General features: G+C 39.2%; 1 protein-coding gene across 1 annotated transcript in view; it reads right to left on the bottom strand.

Moving 5' to 3' along the window:
• Positions 1-2,163: 2,163 nt before the first annotated feature.
• The window catches only part of LOC103717990, a 38,418-nt gene continuing 19,795 nt past the window's right edge, over positions 2,164-20,786 (bottom strand). Inside the window, exon 9 of the mRNA XM_039116550.1 lies at positions 2,164-2,647. Within this exon, the coding sequence (XP_038972478.1) occupies positions 2,564-2,647 (84 nt within the window). The 3' untranslated portion in view covers positions 2,164-2,563. The remainder of the gene's footprint in view (positions 2,648-20,786) is intronic.

Here is a 20,786-nt window from a genome sequence, read left to right as displayed (position 1 = left end):
TGATATGTGATATATTATTTTTGAATAGAAACAGCTATTTTAGTAGTGTATGTGCGTGTTTGTGTGTGTGTGTATATATATATGCCAGTGAATGTGTATATATCTATGTACCTATGTATGCATGTATTTCGCTCTATTTGAGCGATAACTATAAGTGCTGGATACTTAATATGTCAATTCATGATTTTGCATTTATTTTTGTAATAAATATTTTGCTAATTTCTATCTTTAGATTATTTATGTTGGGGTGTGGGGGGATTTACTGAGTTGTTAACTCATACAAATTGTTGCTTTTTTTTTTTTTTTTTTTTTTAAGTTGTAGGATGCGTATTAGTGGTCAGCTATGGTTTAGGATTGCTGGTTATAGGAGGAATGATTAGAGCGTTAGTGATACCATCAAATAACTAAATTTGTAAATAGATATTTTTATTACTTCATAATGATGGAATTATCTTATCTTGTTTCGAATTAAGATTCACACTGTTCAGTAATGATTAGATTAGATTGTATTTAATCTATTAGCCTTGCATATTCTCTTTAGATCATTTTCTAGCAAATGCATGGCCATGACACGTGCCCATCTCAGGTAGTGGGCTTGGGGTATGTCAATTAAGTTCTAAGGAGGGTGTAATGGTTACAAAATCAGATCCCAAAGCACTCAAATCACAACTCATACAAACGGAGGGTTAAGACCAAAAATTTCGGAAAGCAACCGAGGTATTTTAGGGCCTCCCCCTCCTGCAAGGAATATCATGAAGGGAAGCTCATCTACCATTTCATCCAGATTTATTGATAATTGAGTAGCTTTAGGTTCATATATTGCTTTTAAATTAACTTTTCAGAGTTAATAAACGGCGGGATGTTGTTTACATGAACAGTACACGCTACAGTTACATGGATTGGGCCTCTTAGGAGTTGTAATGCCAAGTTAAATAGGTTGTCAGCTAATGGGATTTTTTTGAGGGGATTTTTAGAACATTGCCAGTTATAAGTCCTAATGATGGTTAAATGGAGAATCGGCTGGTGGGATTTTTAGGGATTTGTCTTCAAATCGAAAAGGCTTTAAAGAAAGCCGCGCGGCTGGCCACCTTAAGATCAGGTAAACTGGCTTTGAGTAAGAGGCGACCAGGTTCAGCCAGTTCCTCCCTCTAAAATTTCATTTTTCCTCTGGTCTAATATATTCGATTTGTTTTTGTTCATTGTAAACTAAATCCTGCTGTGATTTCTGGACGCTCGAACTGTTATTATGATATGTTCCAGCAACCATATATCATAATTTCTCCATCTTCAAATGCATGTTCTGTTAACCAGATTACTGATATGTGGTTTTACTCAAATCTGCAGCAGTCTTCAGTTAGTATTTTCTTGTGATTGCCTCGTCAACATTAAATACGAATTGTAAGATCACTTTGGTATGCATAACTTCCCTTAATCTTATATCACATTAGATTTGCATAATATGAATTTAGGATTCTTCTGAGATTTGTTTCTTGTCAACATTGGAACCTTCCTCATAACCGAAATAATTTCATACTAGGTCTGTGTTACCATTATTGAATCTTTGCCTATTAAAACAGATCTGTTTCACCTCTTTATTTGCTCAAATTCTCCAGATCTTGCAATTTCTTTCCTAATTTTAAAAATCCAGAATGCAGGCATAAAAGTCATTAGAAACCCTAGGATGTCCTTGTCATTTGGGTCCTCCAAGCATTGCAGGCCATCCTTGTTTGGTCCCTCCAGCATTGGTATAAAAGTGGGTTTAAGTAGTCTGCATGGATAAAACCAATGACCATTTTGATTTGCAAACATGATGCCAGTAAATCCTTGTGTTCTAGCAGAAATCCAGCCCAAAAATCCAGTGTGAAATCCTAGTATGTATCTTTCTCGTGTCTAAGGTTGTTCATCAATGTTCTCTACAGTGTTGTTTGTAAGAGCAGGGGGTACCATGCAATTTCAGAATTGAGGCTACAATAGTATAACATTCTTCACGGTCAATAATATTGACAATTTTTTAGCTTAAGACTTAGAACTTGCACTATAAATTGCTAACTTTCCTAGTTTTAGTAGTAGATAATGTCAACTGTCAAAATGGCAATGCAGTTGAAGTAATTCTAGGAACAGGGGGCTTCTCTCCCTGTATTTCCTGGTTGTAGTAATAGTAGATGATTTTGAATATTAAATTGGCATTGCAATAATAGATAATGTTAATCATCAAAATGGCAACACAGTTGAAGTAATTCTAAGTAACAGTGGGATTCTCCATGTATTTCCTGGTTGCAGTAATAGTAGATGATTTTGAATATTATAATGGCATTACAGTTGAAGAAGTTCTTAGTAAAAGGGGGGTTCCTCCCCAAGAAGAAGTGCTTTAAGTATTTTGTCACCCCAACCGTCGATTGATGCAAATAGATGCCCACCTTTTGGTTCTCGTGATATCGTATCCATGGACAGCCTTTGTGCAATATAGCGCTGTAACTCCACTGGGACGATCCTATCTTCATAAGCCTTGCCAGATGTCGACATTGCCTTCATTTTGTGAAAGGGATTGCTTATTTTCATTGGATCAAACTCCCAGTTGCAGAATAAAAACCATGATGTCCCTATGGAGAGACTCAAAGACACTCTGCTGTGCTGCTTTGTTCTGTAACTAAATCAGTAACATTGAAATGTTATTACTTGAACGTTTTTTCAATAGTTACAAGATTGCCACAATGACGTACTAATATGGTTGTTCAAAATTATACTTTGGCATGGTCTAGAATCTAAACTTGATGGTAGGAAAAGTTAGTCCAAGCAAGCTAACAATGACTTCTAACATAGTAATGATTCTCATGAATTTGAAGTTGAGGCTTGTAAACCAGTAAAAGTATGTGTGAAGGCCCGGTCTGGTCGGTCCACTTGATGACCAAACCCAACTGCGGCCCAGCTCAGCTGGACCACGTGCGCTGCATGAGCGAAGGCAACGGAAGACTCCTAGAGGGAGTTTTCCTCCTCTCCGACGACTTCGGGAAGAAGCTAGAGTCCTAGGGTTACCGGTACCCTAGGCTCTCTATAAATATGACCCCCAACCCCCTCTATGGTCCTCCACCACAAGCACCGTGCCTCCTCTTCTCTTCTCTCTCCTTGTTTTTTTAAGGTTTTCTCTCACTGTGGCTACCGAAAATTGAGGCCGGAGAAGCTTGTCGGAGCCAAGGCTCTGAGAGAGACTTTCAGAACTAATTAGATTTGTCGGGTAACGTAACCTCTTTTGTAGATTTATAAGCAAATTATAAACTATTTTCTAAATCAAATTGTTTATTGGTTTACCAATTTGATGATAGTATTTTAATTATTGAATATATTTTTTCTGAAATATTAAGAGATCATAATCTAATGTATTGATTTTGATATGGATTATGTCTGATTGATTTTGATATAGCATGATTCTATGAATCCTTTTGATTGGAACATGACATATATATCGAAAAAAAAAAAGTTTGATTTAAGAATATTTAGGTTTACAACGAACTCATATTTTGATACCCTGCCAGTGGCGGTTGTACGTTGGTATTTCAATACACTGCTAGTGGAGATGGTATGATGGCATTTCGATTTTCTGCCAGTGGGAGTTAACGGTAGCATTTCAAACCCTGTCAGTGGGTTATACATTGGCATTTTCGGATACCCTGCTGAATGGGGTATTTGCAGTAGCACTTTGGCTATTTTGTGCTCATATTGGCCTAGCCATAGGGTAATAAATGTGGGTTCTGGTTCAGGCTGACGAGATGAACTTGATGTTTTGAAAGAGACTGAATTTATGATCGGATTTGATTTGCAAGTATGATGTTTTCATCTTGCTGCATATCTGGATCGGATTTTGAATTGATGCACTTCCATATACTTATTTGCAGTATTCCTATTATTATTTATTTTATTTTTTGATTTATTTAGTTAAAGTGGTTCATTGCTTACTGGGCTGTCTAGCTCATTATTCGATATCTTACTATTTTTATAGATTCAAAGAGGTAGCTTGACCTAGGGTTGAGTTATGGGAGAGCGACTGGAACCAGAAATTTTGGCATCTTTAGTTATATCAGAGTTTTATTAAAGTTTGATGCAGAACATTAGAATATCATTGGCTACATGAGACATTTAATTGTATTTAGTTATTAAATATAATTTGAATGTTAATTATTCAAATTATTCCGCTGTCTGGTTGCTTGTTTATGAATCATGTTGAGATTTCTGCATGCTTGTGGGAAGAGTTTCCTATAAGCATGTGACAATTGATGCGACCCCTGGCTTGTGATCTCGGGCCGAGGGCGTGACAATATGATTGCTTTTAGATTTCTATTACTAGAGCATATGATTTAGGCTATTTTAATCTTTTTGTTTTGGGTATTTGTATTTCTTATCAGACAAGCAAAGGCATGTAACATACCGGCTAGCTTTGATAGGCATTTTCAAAATTTGTGCTCTAGTTAAACATTCACTGAAATATGAGATGTCAGCAGTTATCCTTGGTCCTCCTTTTCCCTTGCTACATTGTTACTCTTATTACAAGTGTCATGCTAAAGATGGCTATTTAAACTTTCTCTGCTTTATTAGTTATTGCTGCAATTATATTAGCTTACAGTTTCGTTCTTATTTTTGCTATGTTTTGGGATAATGGTTCTTTGTTTACTTTAGAAAAAATTACGTTCAGTCGAATAAGTTTTCCAAATTGGGAGGAGAATTATTTCTATAAAAAATTATAAGACAAATGTATGTTGATGTTATGCATATGAAGCATAGATATCAAGAAGCTAAGGGAGGATGTGAAGTACTATCTTCAGAGTATAGGTTATGTAGAAATCTTAGAGAAATGATTTTGCTTTGAGGTAGCATCAAGTCTGATCTCTAACTGAGAAATTGATCGTATTTGTTTAAAGCAAGGTTTCAAGTGTTTGGTTTTAGATGGCTGGGACATACCTTGCTAGGCCATACTGGTACCAGCATCTATTAATTTATTTTAAAATATTTTCATATAAAAATGGTATTCATTCTTTAAGTTTTTTAATTCAAAACAGAGCATCTTGTGTGGTAGCATGGCACAGCATGGCATGCTCACACAGTCTTACCATAGAGATTGTGACTACTGGAGCACTGAGAGAGGATGCATGGGCAATATCATATTTGTACATAGCGTGGTAACACATACAAGCATCATCTTTGGAGTGATTGAAGCATGTAAAATATATTTACCTAAAAAACAGAACAAAGGTATGCACAAGTATCTTCATGTCAAAGGATTTTTTATTTGTGACTTGGGTTGCAAAGACTTTCATGATAAGTTACATTAAGGTACGCCGTACTAGCTCGAACCGGGCGGTATGGGGCATACCGTACCGGTTCGGTACTGGTATCTGATACGGATGGTATACCGATACTCGGTATGTCAAAAAAATCATGTACCATACCGTACCGACACTGTGCTAGTGTGGCACCGGTACAGAATCCGGTACCGAGACGGCGAACCTTGAGTTACATATCTAAGTCTTACAATTTAATATTTTTCACAACAATTTTTAATATGCATAAAATGTTATACTATTTTCGACTTTTTGGTCTATTTGTTAGCTTGCATTTTGTACCTTAATAGTTTGACACCTAGTTCCTTTATGTAGCTTCCTTTATTCTTCAGAAACTTCCATAATCTTGTGCATTGTGAACTATGATAGAATTGACATGAAATGATGGTTATAAGAATGCCATTGACTGATTTGTTTAAATCATTGATCTAATTAGTTATAAACATATGATGGTAAAGCAACTTATTTTACAAAGCATTGGAACCAACAAAAATCTATAGATATGGCAATGAGCAGCAAGTTAATGGTGACATTAAGATACTTGGTCTATAAATTTCAACTCCTTATGCCTGAATAACAATAACATATTTCTACTATGTCTTGTTCTTTAGTCTCAGAGATAGTTACTATTACTAGCATGGTATGCTGTACTGGCCGGTACGGGCCGATACAAACAGGTTCGGGCAGGACTGGTACCGGATCAGCGTGGATCCGGTACCGGAAGCTTTTCATTGAAAAACCAGCCGGTATGAACTGCCGTATCGGTACGGGACTGGTACGAGATCGGTGCAAAACCGATACGGGATCGGTACGTGCCGGTCCGGGCTACCACCGGTATGCTGACCGGTACCGATACGGCGGACCTTGGTTACTAGTATGTCAACGAACTTTCTATTGATAGTATTCAGAATTTATAATAGCTAAAACATGGATCCTATTGACTAGATAAAAGAATTTAAATCACTCCTTTAGACTCTAATATTCTCAAAAGAGTAAGGAACCAGCACGATAAGGTCTTTCAATACAAAATACGTGAATTTCTTTGTCTACCCTGTATTCTCATGTCATTACTATTTCATTTCACACGAGTTTTAAACTTGCCACCAAATATCTTCTCTAAGAAAATTTTCCATATTATTTATCTCTTTCCAATATTAGTTTTAATCTTCTTTTTTTTTTTGGGATAAAAGCGGCATTTCATATAGCTCTAAACTTGAGTACATCCAGCCATATCAAAAGAAAGTAAAGCGTACAGGGTAGGAGGAATATCTCCTACAGATGTCCATATGACCTCCCCGGAATGCCGGGCAACAATAGAGGCAACCCAGTCTGCTGCTTTGTTTGCCTCCGAAAAACATGTAACGCTCGAATCACTTGACTCCTGCGCCAATCTTCGAATCTCACGGATGAGAGGATGACCATCACCATATCTGTCCGCTCCCCGAATCCACTCGATCACACAGAGGAATCCCCTCAAGGCATATATGCTCAGCATAAAGTACCCGCCTCGCATAGGATATCCCCTTCCAGGCTGCCCGCAGCTCCGCACCGACTGCAGTGAGTCCCGGCGCACGGGCGGCCACCAGCTGCTACCAAACCACCCAGATGGGTCTCTGATGACAAAGCCAACTCCTCCAGACACCCCGTCCAACGACATACTACCATCGAAGTTCACTTTGAGATGACCAAGGGGTGGGGGTACCCAAGAAACTAGGGCGAACCTGGGCGTTGTGACAGCGGAAAGAGTACCCCAGATGTCCCTGGCCATCTCAGAAGAAGACCTAACGGTAGTAGTGGTAACCTTCCTGGCAAGACGCATAGCTCTGTCCACCACCAACCCTCGGGGGTAACCGTCTGCCCTCAAAGATACCAGCATTCCTGTCCCAACCAGATAGAATGAGCCAAATAAGCCCACCGGATCCCGGCCTCAACCGTACTGGGCCTCCGCATGGAAACTCTCAACCAATGAATCCAATCCTGTGTTGACTCGACTGAATGGGGCAACAAAGATGGTGATCGGCTCCAGATTCCCCTAGCTCTGGGGGCACTGCAGGATAACATGATCAATCGTCTCCACAGTCTCCGTGCACTCCTCACAACACTGAGTGATCCTCACCCCTCGCCGTGCTAACACGCTCCTGGTTGGTAGGCAGCCCCATGCCACCTTCCATATGAAGAGCGCGACACGCGGGTGAATCCGCATCCTCCAAATCCATCCTCCCTCTATCTGTCGGGCTGGCTCTCGGCTCAACAAATAGAGATGTCCCTGACTCGCACCTGCGATCGCCCTGTCGGCATCCAGACTAGTCTATCCGACCCACCCGGGCAGGAATAGGTAGAGCCAGGATCATCTCTGCCAACTGCTCCCAAAGTCTTCCTAATCAACTCAACCCTCCAACGCCCCCCTCCGGGCTCCATCAAATCTCTGACCCTGAGACCGACTAACCTCGACGTATCCACCATGATCGGGAGTCTACTCATAGGCTGCTCCGTCACCCAGCGATCCTCTAACACATCAATGGATCGCCCATCACCAATAGCCCATCTAATCGCGGGAAGCACCAACCCTGCTCTAGCGCAAATCTCCCTCCAGATCGGTGAATGGCGACGCCCCGCACGGGCCCCGGGCACCATATCGCCATACTTGGCCCTCATCAGTGAGGACCACATGCCATCAGGCTCTAACACAACTCTAGCAGCGTGCCGTGCCGCTAGGACCTCCCGTCTCGCCACCAAGGACTGCACCCCAAGCCACCAAATCTCGTCGGCTGACATACCACCTCCCATGCCATGAGAGGGATGCCCCTTCCACCTCCGTTCCTCCCCCAAATAAAGTTTCTGAAGATCTGCTCAATATTCCTCACTTAGAATCCTTTAGTAATGAACACTTAGAGGGTAGGCCTTAATGCAATGGTAAGATTGCTCTATTGTGACCTGCATAGAAACAACCTCTCCGTACCATACATCTGACCTTCTCCAGACACCATAGTGATGAGAGCCTCATCCATTGGGATGCTCTTTTTTTTAACGAACACTTACTGCGGCTATTGCATATCCTTCTTACATCTAAATGTTAATCCTTCATATATTTGTGAGGATGATAGTGGTATTTTGATGATTAATACAATAATCAAGAGTATGTTACAAGTTAATTCGATACATCATTTATAAGTCTGTTACTCTCAGTACATTAGTATAATAAGATAAAGATGCATTTCATTGTTTATATGGATGAATCTAATTTAAGTTGCAGCAAAGTATGGATTGAGTCGACCCCAAGGTTGATTGAGTCGACCCCGGCACATCAAGAAAGCATCTGGGCACACTTCTGCAAAAATGGCACGGATGAACAGTAGTTGGGTCGACCCAAGCAAAGAATGAGTCGACCCAAACCTCAAGCCTCAAGAAAACAGTTCTCTGGAAACACTGAGAGGGTCGACGCAAATGAAACTTGAGTCGACCCAAACTTGAGTTGACCCTAAGTTAACATGAGTCGACCCAAAGGCAATGACATTCAAAAATAGGTTCTCTGGAAACCCTGAGAGGGTCGACCCAAGTGGAAGTTGAGTCGACCCAACTGAACCTTGAGTCGACCCAAAAAGATGTTGAGTCGACCCAAGTGAAGGAATGCTGAAATGCAAGGTTCTGTGGTTCTGAGAGGGTCGACTCTAGCAAAGGTTGAGTCGACCCAAGTGAAAGTTGGGTCGACCCCAGTAAAAGTTGAGTCGACCCAAGCACGGACAGAAGCATAACGGCTAGTTCTGCAGAAGTACTTTTTGACCTTCCAACAGTGAGTAACGGCTAGTTTTTGAATTCTAACCATTGGGGCTTGTCCAATGGATGAAGGAAACTATTTAAAGTGACACTATTCATCAGAGAAAACATCATTTTGCAAAATATCAAAGATTACACAAGAAAGACAAGTGCCCTAATCTTCTTCATCCAAGTGCTTCATTCAAGAGTGAAAAAAAGTGGTTGAGCAGATTCCAAGAGACATTAAGAGCTCCATCCACCCTTGAAGAGTGAAGCATTCTTGACAAAGAAGAGAGAAGTCTCATCAAGCGATAACTATTCTCTAAACTCTTTTTTGTAGATTATAATTGTTATATTTGCTCATCTAGGAGCTTAAACTTTCTTCCTTCTTTTATTAATCACCTTGTAAAGGTTTGTTGGTGAGCCCGCAAAACCAATGGAGTAGGTTTATTGGTGAACCCGTAAAACCAATTGTAAAGGTTCGTTGGTGAGCCCGTAAAATCAACATAGGTTCGTTGGTGAGCCCGTAAAACCAACATAGGTTGTTGGTGAACCCGTAAAACCAATTGTGAAGGTTCGTTGGTCAGCCCGTAAAACCAACATAGGTTTTTGGTGATCCCGGAAAACCAAAGTGTAAAGGTTTTTGGATTGTGAGCCCGGAAAACAATCCAACTGTAATTCGCGGGATTATAGTGAATTTCCAAGGGGTCGCTTGGGGAGTGGACGTAGGTGCTTGGGAGAGCACCGAACCACTATACTTCTTATGTGTTTGTATTGTGCTTTGTTATATTTCACTAACTCATCAATTGACATAAGTAAGATAGTAAAAATTAAGAGAAACCAATTCACCCCCCCTCTTGGCTTGTCACCTTGGGCAACAAGTGGTATCAGAGCAAGGTGCTCCTATAGTATTTGTTGATCTCACAATCAAGAGTCAAAGATTATGACAACCCAAGTGGGATGTTCTATAAGTGAGGGGCAATCCACAAATAGACCTCCTCTATTTAATGGCACAAATTACACATACTGGAAAGCTAGGATGAGGATATTCATTCAAGCTCTAGACTATGAATTGTGGTATATTATAACTAGAGGACCTCACACACCCACAATTAGTATAGAGGGCACTATCATACCCAAACCAGAAATGGATTGGAATGAAAGTGATAGAAGACTAACACAATTAAATGCTAAAGCGATTAATGTACTTTACTGTTCACTAGATGTAAGTGAATTCAATAGAATATCTACATGCGTCTCTGCAAAAGAAATTTGGGATAAACTTGAGGTCACACATGAAGGAACTAATCAAGTTAAGGAGTCAAAAATAAACATATTAGTACATAAGTATGAATTGTTTAAAATGGAATCCACTGAGTCCATAACTGATATGTTTACTCGTTTTACTGAAATCATAAATGGGCTAAAGAGTTTAGGAAAGTCTTATATTAACTCTGAATTGGTGCAAAAAATTCTCAGGTCTCTACCAAGAGTTTGGGAGGCCAAGGTAACAGCAATTCAGGAAGCAAAGGACCTCAATACACTGCAATTGGAGGAACTTCTAGGATCACTCATGACCCATGAGTTGACCATGAGGCAAAACTCAGAAGATGAGGTCAAGAGAAGAAAGACCATTGCCCTAAAATCTATCACTCCAAAACAAGAAACTGAGTCGGAAGAATCTGATGATGATGATGAATTTGATGAAGAAGGAATGGCTATGCTTGGAAGAAAATTCAGAAAATTTATGAGAGGTAAGAAGAGATTTCATAAAAAGAAACCCTTCTTCAAAGGTAGCTCAAGCAAAGAAAAGGGTAAGGACAAAGAAAAGAAAAAGGAAACACCTATTTGTTATGAGTGTAACAAGCCCGGGCATTATAAGATAGATTGCCTGGAATTAAAGTGGATGGCAAGAAAACTTAAAAAGAAGAACTTCATGGCTGAATGGAGTGAAAGTGAGGAGTCAAGTTCGGAAGACGAAGATCATCAAGAGACGGCCCAAATATGTCATATGGCCAATGACGATGAGGTAGATTCTGAACTTGAATGTGATTTTACTGTTGATGAATTACATGATGCATTTTTAGAACTCATGGAAGAACACAAAAAACTAATCAATAAAAATAAAGTTCTAAAAGAAGAAAATCAATCTCTTATCAAAGATAAGCTGAAACTATCTCATAACTGGGAAACATTAAGTAGGAGACTCACAAATGAAACTAAGAATCTAATTGCTGAAAATGTCAAGATAAAAGAAGATGCTGAAAAATATAAATCCTTAGTAGACAAGTTTATTCTTAGCTCAACCAAATTAAATATGATTCTTGATAGTCAAAAAGCTGTATATGATAAGGCTGGATTAGGATATAAAACAAATAGAAAACAAAAATACTTAAAAAACATATTTGTAAAAGCTAAAAACAAAAATATTATTTGTCATTGTTGCAATAAATTAGGACATAAAGCATATGAATGTAACTATAGAAAGTCCAGCCAAAACAAATTGAGTAATAATTATAAGCTTAAATTCAAGAAAGTTTGGATTCCAAAAGGAACATCAAGTACTAACCCTAAAGGAACCAACATAGTTTGGGTACCTAAAGCTCATTCTTGATCTTGATTGCAGGGGTGTCTTGCAGCTAATAAAGTGGATAAACGATGGTATCTAGATAGCGGCTGTTCAAGACACATGACCGGTGACGTAGACCAATTTGTCACCTTGGAATCTAAGAAGGGTGGAGTAGTAACCTATGGAGACAATGGAAAAGGGTATATCATTGGAAAGGGTAAAATTTTCATTACTCCATCTATCTTCATAGAAAATGTCTTATTAGTTAATGATTTGAAACATAACCTACTTAGCATAAGTCAATTTTGTGATAAAGGGTTTAAAGTCACATTTGAAGCATCAGTATGCATAATCACAAATCCTAAAGATAATAGCATTGTACTTATAGGACAAAGGCAAAGAAATATTTACATGGTAGATCTTCATGAATTAGGCAAGAAAAATGGATTATGTTTAATTACTAATGAAGAAAAGAAAAATGAAACAAGTTGGCTTTGGCATCGCAGACTAGGACATGCTAGTATAGAATTAATATCAAAACTAGTCAAGAAGGAATTAATAAAAGATGTGCCAAAATTGATCTTTGAAAAGGACAAAATTTGTGGACCATGCTTATTAGGAAAACAAACAAAATCATCCTTCAAATCAAAGAATATAGTATCAACAACTAGGCCTTTTGAACTCATACATATGGATCTATTTGGACCCACTAGAACTGCGAGTCTAGGAGGGAAGAAGTATGGACTAGTTATAGTAGATGATTTTTCAAGATATACATGGATTTCATTTTTGGCACATAAGAATGAAGCATTTTCAGCATTCTTGAAATATTATAATTATATCATAAATGAAAAGAAGCTCACCTTAATAGCAATTCGAAGTGATCATGGAACTGAGTTTGAAAATCAACACTTTGAAGAATTTTGTAATGAAAACGGTATCTCACATCAATTTTCAGCACCTAGAACGCCTCAACAAAATGGGGTTGTTGAAAGAAAAAATAGGACCTTGGCAGAAATGGCACGCACGATGTTGTGCGAGTCAAATCTTCCAAAGTACTTTTGGGCTGAAGCTATAAGCACTGCTTGCCATATTCTAAATCGGGTTTTAATACGACCTATAACCAAGAAAACTCCTTATGAACTTTGGAAGAATAAGAAACCAACCGCTAAATATCTTAGAGTATTTGGATGTAGATGTTTCATTTTAAACAATGGCAAGGAGGATCTAAGTAAATTTGATGCCAAATCAGATGAAGGTATCTTCTTAGGATACTCCACATCTAGCAGGGCATACAGAGTGTTCAATAAAAGAACTCTTGTAGTTGAAGAGTCAGTTAATATCATATTTGATGAGTCTGATAGTGAGTCTGCTAGGAAAGAAAATATTCTTGATGGTGATGCAGGAATTATTAACTTTGAAAAATTAAATCTTGATGACGTGCCAATTCAAGATAAGGAAAATGATCGCATGCCACCACAACCTCAAGACTTGCCAAAGGAATGGAGGTATGCATATGGACACCCTAAAGACTTAATCATTGGTGATCCATCTCAAGGGGTAAGAACTCGATCCTCTCTTAGAAATTTAAATGATTATCTTGCTTTTGTTTCACAGTTAGAACCTAAGACTTATGAAGAAGCTGAAAAAGATACCAATTGGATAAATGCTATGCAAGAAGAATTAAATCAATTCAAAAGAAGTAATGTATGGACATTAACTGAGAGACCAAAGCATAACTCTGTAATTGGAACAAAATGGATCTTTAGAAATAAATTAGATGAAAATGGGGTAGTTATAAGAAATAAAGCTGGACTTGTAGCTAAGGGATACAATCAAGAAGAAGGGATAGATTTTGATGAAACATTTGCTCCCGTAGCTAGATTAGAGGCTATTAGATTACTTCTAACTTTTGCATGTTTCATGGATTTCAAATTGTATCAAATGGATGTAAAAAGTGCATTCTTAAACGGTTTTATAGAGGAAGAAGTATATGTAGAGCAACCTCCTGGTTTTGAGAATCATGAATTGCCAAATCATGTGTTTAGACTACATAAGGCATTATATGGATTGAAGCAAGCACCTAGGGCTTGGTATGATCGATTAAGCAAATTTCTACTAAATAATGACTTCAGTAGAGGAAATGTAGATAAAACACTTTTTCTCAAAAGAAAAGACGAAAATCTGCTAGTGGTATAAATATATGTAGATGACATAATTTTTGGTGCCACAAATGATAATCTTTGCAAAGAGTTTGCTAATTTAATGCACGGAGAATTCGAGATGAGTTTGATGGGAGAACTAAGTTTCTTTCTCGGATTACAAATCAAACAAACTAAAGAAGGTATCTTCATTCATCAAACTAAGTATACAAAGGAAATATTAAAGAAGTTTGGGAATGAAAATCACAAGGGAGTAGGCACTCCAATGAATCATACTAGTAAGCTAGACAAAGATGAGAAAGGAAAGAGTATTGATATTAAGCTTTATAGAGGATTAATTGGATCCTTGCTCTACCTTACTGCTAGTAGACCAGACATCGTGTTTAGTGTAGGAATATGTGCTAGATACCAATCAGATCCTAAGGAGTCACATTTAAGTGCTGTTAAAAGAATCCTTAGATATTTAAGAGGAACTACAAACATAGGATTATGGTACTCAAGAGACTCCTGTCTAGATTTGCTTGCCTACTCAGATGCTGATTTTGCTGGATGCAAATTAGATAGGAAGAGCACTAGTGGAACATGTCAATTTTTAGGAAATAACTTAGTATCATGGTTTAGCAAAAAGCAGAATTCAGTAGCACTGTCGACGACTAAAGCTGAATATATAGCTGCCGGCAGTTGTTGTGCTCAAGTACTGTGGCTTAAGCAACAACTAGAGGACTATGGAGTTAAACTAGATATCATTCCCATAAAGTGTGATAATACTAGTGCCATCAATCTTACTAAAAATCCGGTTTAGCACTCTAAAGCCAAACACATTGAAATAAGATATCATTTTATTAGAGATCATGTGCAAAATGGAAACATATGTATTGAGCATGTATGTACTGAGAAACAATTAGCTGACATATTCACAAAACCTTTGAGTGAAGATAGATTTTGCACGCTTAGGAGAGAATTAGGCATATGTGATCCTTTTTATTGAGGAGATATAAAAGGGAGCAAGCAGTCTCATGATACACTCCTCCCATTTCTAAAAACCCATGAAACATTAGTCAAACTTGTTATCTATAGATTCCTTACTTATGTATCATTGTTCCAGTAAAAATTTGTAAGGATTGGAAGAAAAAAAAATTTTTAAAAGGAAAAAAGGGAGAGAGAAAAATTTCTGAACTTGGGTCGACCCAACCCAGAATAGGGTCGACCCAACGTTGAGTCGACCCAAGAAAAATCTAGGGTCGACCCAACGACGGGATCTCACTGTTAAAAGGGGGACCCGTGAGCCATCTAGGGCACTGTTTTCACTTTGTCCTCTTCCGAAAACCCTATTCCCCACTCTCAAATCTCCCCCAATCATCTCCAAACAGTAGATTACATCAAGATCTTGAAGAAATGGGACCCAAAAGAGCCGTAGCCAAGCGATCCGGGAGAGTTTCACAGATCACCCGTGCGGATAGGGCTGCTACAGAGCCGTCTACAGTATCTCCACAAGGTGAGACACGTGTAGAGCCTCCTCCTCCTCCCTCCCCTTCAGTCCAACTTGCAAAATTTGCGGGGAGAATTATCACGGGGAGAAGGATCCACTCCGAGTTTTTGGATCAAGAAGGGTTCCGTTTGGGAGAATGGATCCGAAGGCAAGGATGGGAGTATCTTTGCTCCCTAGATGTGGTGATCTACCCAGGATTAGTCCATGAGTTCTATGCCTTCCTCAAAACTAGAATGGGAGAGCTTATATCTGAAGTTCGAGGAGTTAGGGTTAGAGTTTCCGAAGAGAGTTTGAGTGAGTTGCTTCATTTCCCCTGCGAAGGAGCAACTCCAGAAAAGCCCGAAAACAAACTGAAAGCCTTGCAGTTGATTCTTGAGAATGAAGACTTCGATTATTCTGAAAATGTAATAGCAAGCTCTCTTTCAGCTGAAATGAGGTTGTTGCACAACTTCATAGGTCGGATTTTATTTCTGAAGAGCGGAAGATTTGATCTCATTTCTGAGCGAGATCTGGTTGTTATGGAGCACATTATTCAGGGTATTCCCCTGAATCTCCCGGCTATGATACTGAGGCAGATGAGAAAGGTTATATGCAACTCCAGAGTCTCCCTGCCTTATGGTATGATACTCACCCTGATCTTCCGACAGCATGATATATCTGTAGAGGGAGAGATCTCCAGGCATCTACTTTTCACTGACACATACACTGCACGATCCCTTATTCGCATGGGTTATGAGAAGGTGAACGGGCAGTGGGTATGTGCTGGAGCGGGGATTCAGGATGATGCACCAGAGATTGGAGACCCTATCCCTGAGGATGAGGAGCCTACGGATCATCCTACAGCACCTTCAGAGGCTGGACCTTCGTCATCTGTTCCTGCGGGAGACACAAATGAGTTTTGGAGTAGGATGACTGAGCTTATGTCAGCTCAAGCGAGGACTATCACTGATAGACTGACGAGCAGACTGGATATTATGACTGCTGAGATCAGTGATCTTAGAGAGCAGATAGGAGCTCTACGGAGAGAGAGAGAGGTTCATGGACCATCTGTGCCACAGGCAGCTGAGTTAGAGATTTCGGCACAGAGTCATCCAGCTCACTGAGCTCCACGCCAGACTCAGTCCCATCAGGCTCGACCTCCCCTCGCCACTTATGCTAGAAGGATGAGGACTAGATTACAGCCATTAGATACCCCCTAGGCTGATATTAGCATTCTGATTAGAGCCTAGGATATGTATCTAGTTCTCATATATATTTTGTGTTGATCATGTACTTTGAACTTTGATTGAGGAACATTGTATTTGTTTTGTTTTGGCATTATTGTACTATAATGTTCCATTTTGATCAATGAAACTGAAATGTTTGTTAATTATTGTGTTTATTCCCATGCACCTATTTGATGATAACAAAAAGGGGGAGAAGCAAGGAAAGAGAAATAAGTTGAGCAAGGAAAGAGAAATAAGTTGACAAACAAGTTGAAAATTATAATAGGAAAGCATATACATTTAAGGAGGAGCAATTTGTAACAATGAAAATGTTAAAGTCTAAAATTTAAATCGAATTTCAGAATTTGGCACATACCTTTCACACCTCGATACATAATCTGAAACTCATACTTTATCTCAAATTTTTGAAGTTTCATCTTTAATGAAATATAAAAGAAAGGGGGAGTAATTCAAAAGGTCAAATTGGAAACATTTGGATGAAATAGGGGGAGAGTTCACTCTCAAATTTGAAAAGCTGAAATTCAGCAACTTGAGCCCTTTTAAAACTAATTTTAAGATAAGTATCAATAGGCTCATACTCTATATTTTGTAATCATCAAAAAAGGGGAGATTGAGGATGATAGTAGTATTTTGATGATTAATACAATAATCAAGAGTATGTTACAAGTTAATTCGATACATCATTTATAAGTCTGTTACTCTCAGTACATTAGTATAATAAGATAAAGATGCATTTCATTGTTTATATGGATGAATCTAACCTTAAGTTGCAGCAAAGTGTGGATTGAGTCGACCCCAAGGTTGATTGAGTCGACCCCGGCACATCAAGAAAGCATCTGGCACACTTCTGCAAAAATGACACGGATGAACAGTAGTTGGGTCGACCCAAGCAAAGAATGAGTCGACCCAAACCTCAAGCCTCTCAAGCCTCAAGAAAACAGTTCTCTGGAAACACTGAGAGGGTCGACCCAAATGAAACTTGAGTCGACCCTAAGTTAACATGAGTCGACCCAAAGGCAATGACATTCAAAAATAGGTTCTCTGGAAACCCTGAGAGGGTCGACCCAAGTGGAAGTTGAGTCGACCCAATTGAACCTTGAGTCGACCCAAAAAGATGTTGAGTCGACCCAAGTGAAGGAAGGCTGAAATGCAAGGTTCTGTGGTTCTGAGAGGGTCGACCCTAGCAAAGGTTGAGTCGACCCAAGTGAAAGTTGGGTCAACCCCAGTAAAAGTTGAGTCGACCCAAGCACGGGCAGAAGCATAACGGCTAGTTCTGCAGAAGTACTTTTTGACCTTCCAACAGTGAGTAACGGCTAGTTTTTGAATTCTAACCATTGGGGCTTGTCCAATGGATGAAGGAAACTATTTAAAGTGACACTATTCATCAGAGAAAACATCATTTTGCAAAATATCAAAGATTACACAAGAAAGACAAGTGCCCTAATCTTCTTCATCCAAGTGCTTCATTCAAGAGTGAAAAGAAAGTGGTTGAGCAGATTCCAAGAGACATTAAGAGCTCCATCTACCCTTGAAGAGTGAATCATTCTTGACAAAGAAGAGAGAAGTCTCATCAAGCGATAACTATTCTCTAAACTCTTCTTTGTAGATTATAATTGTTATATTTGCTCATCTAGGAGCTTAAACTTTCTTCCTTCTTTTATTAATCACCTTGTAAAGGTTTGTTGGTGAGCCCGCAAAACCAACGGAGTAGGTTTATTGGTGAACCCGTAAAACCAATTGTAAAGGTTCGTTGGTGAGCCCGTAAAACCAACATAGGTTCGTTGGTGAGCCCGTAAAACCAACATAGGTTGTTGGTAAGCCCGTAAAACCAACGTAGGTTGTTGGTGAACCCGTAAAACCAATTGTGAAGGTTCGTTGGTGAGTCCGTAAAACCAACATAGGTTTTTGGTGATCCCGGAAAACCAAAGTGTAAAGGTTTTTGGATTGTGAGCCCGGAAAATAATCCAACTGTAATCCGCGGGATTATAGTTAATTTCCAAGGGGTCGCTTGGGAAGTGGACGTAGGTGCTTGGGAGAGCACCAAACCACTATACTTCTTGTGTGTTTGTATTGTGCTTTGTTATATTTCACTAACTCATCAATTGACATAAGTAAGATAGTAAAAATTAAGAGAAACCAATTCACCCCCCCTCTTGGCTTGTCACCTTGGGCAACAATTTGGTCACCCATTCCCATGAAAATCTTTAGTTTGTTTTTTTCGTCTCTGATTTAGGACAAATTTTTTAATTGTATTGCTTTTCTTGGAATTATAATTTTTATCCTGGAATTATAACTTTATCATCTCTTGAACCCCTTAGATTTCTATGTTTTTTGCTTACCTTTGTCACATCATTCATGATTTCTATCAAATCATCATCATCCTATTACAAACCTTTTCTAGTTAAAATTGGGCAACTGTAGAGCATAAATCCTAAGTTAAGATAGACTCCAAAGTGTCCAAGCATTTGAATACTCATTTGTCAACCTGATGTCAACCCTCTAAGACTTGGTGCTGCACGAGTTCATGGTCTGGGCAGCTTTAGACAAGAGAGGGGCCTACTGTTATTTCTGTATAGTAACTAGAAAAACCTTGTAATTCATTCATGCGCTTGGATGTGATGTCCATTATGCAACATTAAGTTCATGAGTAAGATACTAATAATCTTAAGTTCTTAGGATAATCTGCTTTTTACTACTAGTTCTTACTAAAATGTTTGTTGACCGTGCAAGTTAGCATTTGCCTTGCTAGGGAAGTATTGCAGCTAGCACGAGTTGGCATGGCATCTATTTAACTTTTTTAATTAAAATTATTTATTATTTGTTATTTCTTATTATCATTGTTGCCCAAGGAGACAACCCAAGAGGAAGGGGTGAATTGGGTTTGGATTAATTATTGACAAATTAAAACTTGATTAGTAAATAATTAAATTTAATGCAGGCAAGTTAATTAAGCTACTTGACGAGGAGATTGGAAGAGACAAATACCCAATGCAAACACAAGAAAATTTTATAGTGGTTCGGAGCCAACCCTTGCTCCTACGTCCACTCACCAAGCTTCACTTGGGAGTTCACTATAATTCCTTGGATTACAGCCGGTTGTTTTACAAGATCACAACCCAACTTGTTGTTTTCGCGAGATCACAATGAACTCGGTCGGTTTTCACAGGCTCACTGACTAGAACCACCCGATTGTTTTCCTGGGATTACAATCAAACCCTTACACCGTTGGTTTTAACCTTGGGTCACCAACAAACCTTACAACTCTTGATTCAATCCCCTGATTGAACCAAGTAAGAAAAACAGTTTGGGAAAAGATACAAGGAAAGCTTCTTAAAAAGCAAATATGAATCAATATGAATAGAGTAAAGTTAGAAGCCCTCAAACAGATTTCGGAAGAGGAAGAAAGGGCTTCTCGAACTTTGAGTCTCCTCTTTGAGTGCACTGAAGATTTGATGTCAGAAGAAGAGCCTTGAATGCGAAAGAAAAACTTCTAGGAATGAATTGAATGCGTTTCTTCCTTCTTTTGCTTGTCTTTTCTCTCAATGGACTCTTGGTAGTTGGAAATGCCTTAATGCATAGTGGAGTAACTCTTTTGTTGTCTACTACTGTTAACTCTGGCTATTTAAACAGTCCCTTTTGAAAAATAGCCGTTAGACACTGATTTGTAGCCGTTCTGCACAGTCTGCACCTCCTGACAATGTATCCGTTGGGGTTGGAGTCGACTCGCTCGATCTGGAGTCGACTCATGCTTTACTGAAGACGACTCACCCACTGTTCAGGATTTGAATTACAGTGCCGTTCCAACCTGGAGTCGACTCGGTCCAAGCTTGGAGTCGATTTGCCAAGATCTGGAGATGACTCGGCATTTTGAAAACGGCTCGTTCTCAGGATTCCAGAGATCTATTTTTCTGCATTTCTCTCTCGAGTTGACTCGGATCCTCTTGGAGTCGACTCGGCTCTCAGAGCCCGAAAAATCGATCCTCTGTCTATTGATCTGAGCTGCCTCGGAGTCGACTCGCACTTTGTTGGGGTCGACTCGGCTGACTTGGGGTCAATTCTGGAATTCTCGGAGTCGACTCGTTCACAGGGTCACTGAGTTTGGTTCTCTGCCTTTCAGTCCGCTTTCCTCTGAGAGTCGACTCTGGCATGATTAGGAGTCGACTCGCCAAACGTTGGAGTCGACTCGCATCCTTCTGGAGTTGACTCGGTAACAAGGTCTAGAAAATACCTCTCTATCTTTCTGTCTGTTACTCATTG

The sequence above is a fragment of the Phoenix dactylifera genome, unplaced genomic scaffold (assembly GCF_009389715.1).
Source record: "Phoenix dactylifera cultivar Barhee BC4 unplaced genomic scaffold, palm_55x_up_171113_PBpolish2nd_filt_p 000112F, whole genome shotgun sequence".
Lineage (NCBI taxonomy): Eukaryota > Viridiplantae > Streptophyta > Magnoliopsida > Arecales > Arecaceae > Phoenix > Phoenix dactylifera.
Note: the sequence above shows the minus strand (reverse complement) of the source record. Positions and strands in the feature narration are given on the sequence as shown.